Source organism: Melampsora larici-populina (genome assembly GCF_000204055.1).
Source record: "Melampsora larici-populina 98AG31 unplaced genomic scaffold MELLAscaffold_56, whole genome shotgun sequence".
Taxonomy (NCBI): domain Eukaryota; kingdom Fungi; phylum Basidiomycota; class Pucciniomycetes; order Pucciniales; family Melampsoraceae; genus Melampsora; species Melampsora laricis-populina.
In genome coordinates, this window is record NW_006768820.1 from 36,647 (window position 1) to 38,516 (window position 1,870).

Genomic DNA, 1,870 nt, shown 5'->3' on the forward strand with positions numbered 1-1,870 from the left:
ATATAAGTCAGCTAAGGCCTGTTCACAACACAAAAGTGGTGTCATACAAACCCAGAGTTCTATAGAATCTTCTTTGGCAAGCCATGGTGCAGCTGCCGCTGCAGTACCAGTACTAGCCGCGCCAGCAGGCATTTTAGAAACAAGATCCCTTAGCCCAGTGATTTGGCGGGTGAGTTCGTTGTGTATGGAGGTCATATTTTGGCGATTTGATAGACCTAGTGCCATGGAGGCCATGAAGCAATCCTCCGGAGTTCCAGCCTACAAACAAAAAGGAAGAGAAGACAAGACAGACTCAGTCAGTAGGGTCAAGACAAGGCATCAGCATGACTTACGTTGCATAACTGCCGTCCAAATGCTAAGTGATGATCATCGAGGTGCGCACGTTGAGTGTAGTAGTTGAAACTCTGTATTCTTGAACCCTGCAAAGGGGCAAAGCCACGAGGTATTATACGACATTGTTGGCCCGAGTTGTCGGTGATGGGGTGAATATCATTGCCGTGCTTGTTGACGTAATCATCTTCTCCATACTCGTGGCGTCCTCCTAGTGAAGTAATCAATCAGTAACAGTTACAAAATGACAGAAAGAAGAAAGGAAAAGGTTGATTACGAATATCACCCATAGGCTCCGGTCCAAGAAGACCATGAAACTGATTGAGTTTGAGTTGGGTTTCTTTTCCCCCATCAGATCGAGGCGCAGTAGCCTCACGCAAACCTTCACGATCATGGTTGTGTGAGGGAGTGGGTGTGGGAGTCGGAGTACGAGGCGGCGTAACCTTGCGTTGTTTACCTTTGGTAGATTGATTTGCCTTTCTTGCTTGACTCTTCGATTTGCCGGAGGTCGGTTGGGTTTGCTTTGCTTTCTTTACAGAAGTGATTTGCTTTGTTTTGGTCGCCGGCGTGGTTTTGACGTGCTTTGAAGAGGTTTCTTCAACTTCAGCTGCTGCCTGGGTGCGCTCGCTGACGCGGCGCTTGTTCAAAACTTGAGAAGTTGATGGAACCAGAAGCCGAGCCGCATTGGAGTTTTGCGTCTGGCTCTTTGGAGGCACGGGGAAAACCCATTGTTGGCGTTGAGACATCGGAAGTTCTGAGAAAGGGTGGAAGTTGGGGTGTGACGATGACAAAAGTGACAAAGACAAGATGATCGAGGAAAGCCAATGAAGGTTTCAGATTCAGACAACTGTCACTCAGTTGCTTGTGACAGCCGTGTGTGACACACGGTTCATTTTGAGCACATCATGAAAATTTGACAAGGTCCTTTCGGAATATCTCAAGCAGAATAGCACAATGATAACAAGAACACCTTGATTGCATTTCGTTTTTAATCATAATGAGAATGTAAATAAATCCTCCACAAACATTATATATCAATACCAAATAAAGAAAAGTGAATGTGTTTCAGAAATTAAGAATAACAGAAAAGCACATTAAAGGACATCAAAAATTGAAACCGTCATTATTGTTATCTCCGTTTCTTTTGCTTTGTATTTGAAGGGCCTGCCACTGGTCCAGATTGTTGCTCTGCTTCCCCAGCGTTGATATTTCCCTTTCTCTTCTTACTGGTCTGCACATTTTGTCTTTTTTCTTCTTGGTCCTTTTGTTTTTGTTCCTTCAGTTCCTTTTGATCTTGTTTTTTCCTCAACGAAGCTTCCCAATTGTTTACACCAGTTGATATCGTGTCTCTCCATTCTGAGGGACTGACCGCGTTAAATCTGATAATTGGCCCATAACGATGTAGTTCTGAAGAATAAAAGGCAGCCGAGTTTAGGACAAAGAATGCTGTCTCTTCGTGAACGACAACAAATTCCCGTAGTGTTGAAACTCGTCTGTCAATCATCACCGGCCTGTCCTTTTTAACAGTGCAGCCACTTTT

The 1,870-nt window shown here is 44.5% G+C and overlaps 1 protein-coding gene across 1 annotated transcript; it reads right to left on the reverse strand.

The window, feature by feature from the left end:
• Positions 1–612: 612 nt before the first annotated feature.
• MELLADRAFT_111640 (uncharacterized protein) lies at positions 613–1,076 on the reverse strand (the record flags this gene model as incomplete). Its single annotated transcript, XM_007416070.1, has 2 exons — positions 613–647; positions 713–1,076. The coding sequence occupies 2 exons, from the start codon at positions 1,074–1,076 to the stop codon at positions 613–615; spliced, it is 399 nt and encodes a 132-aa protein (XP_007416132.1).
• Between the last annotated feature and the right edge of the window lie 794 nt (positions 1,077–1,870).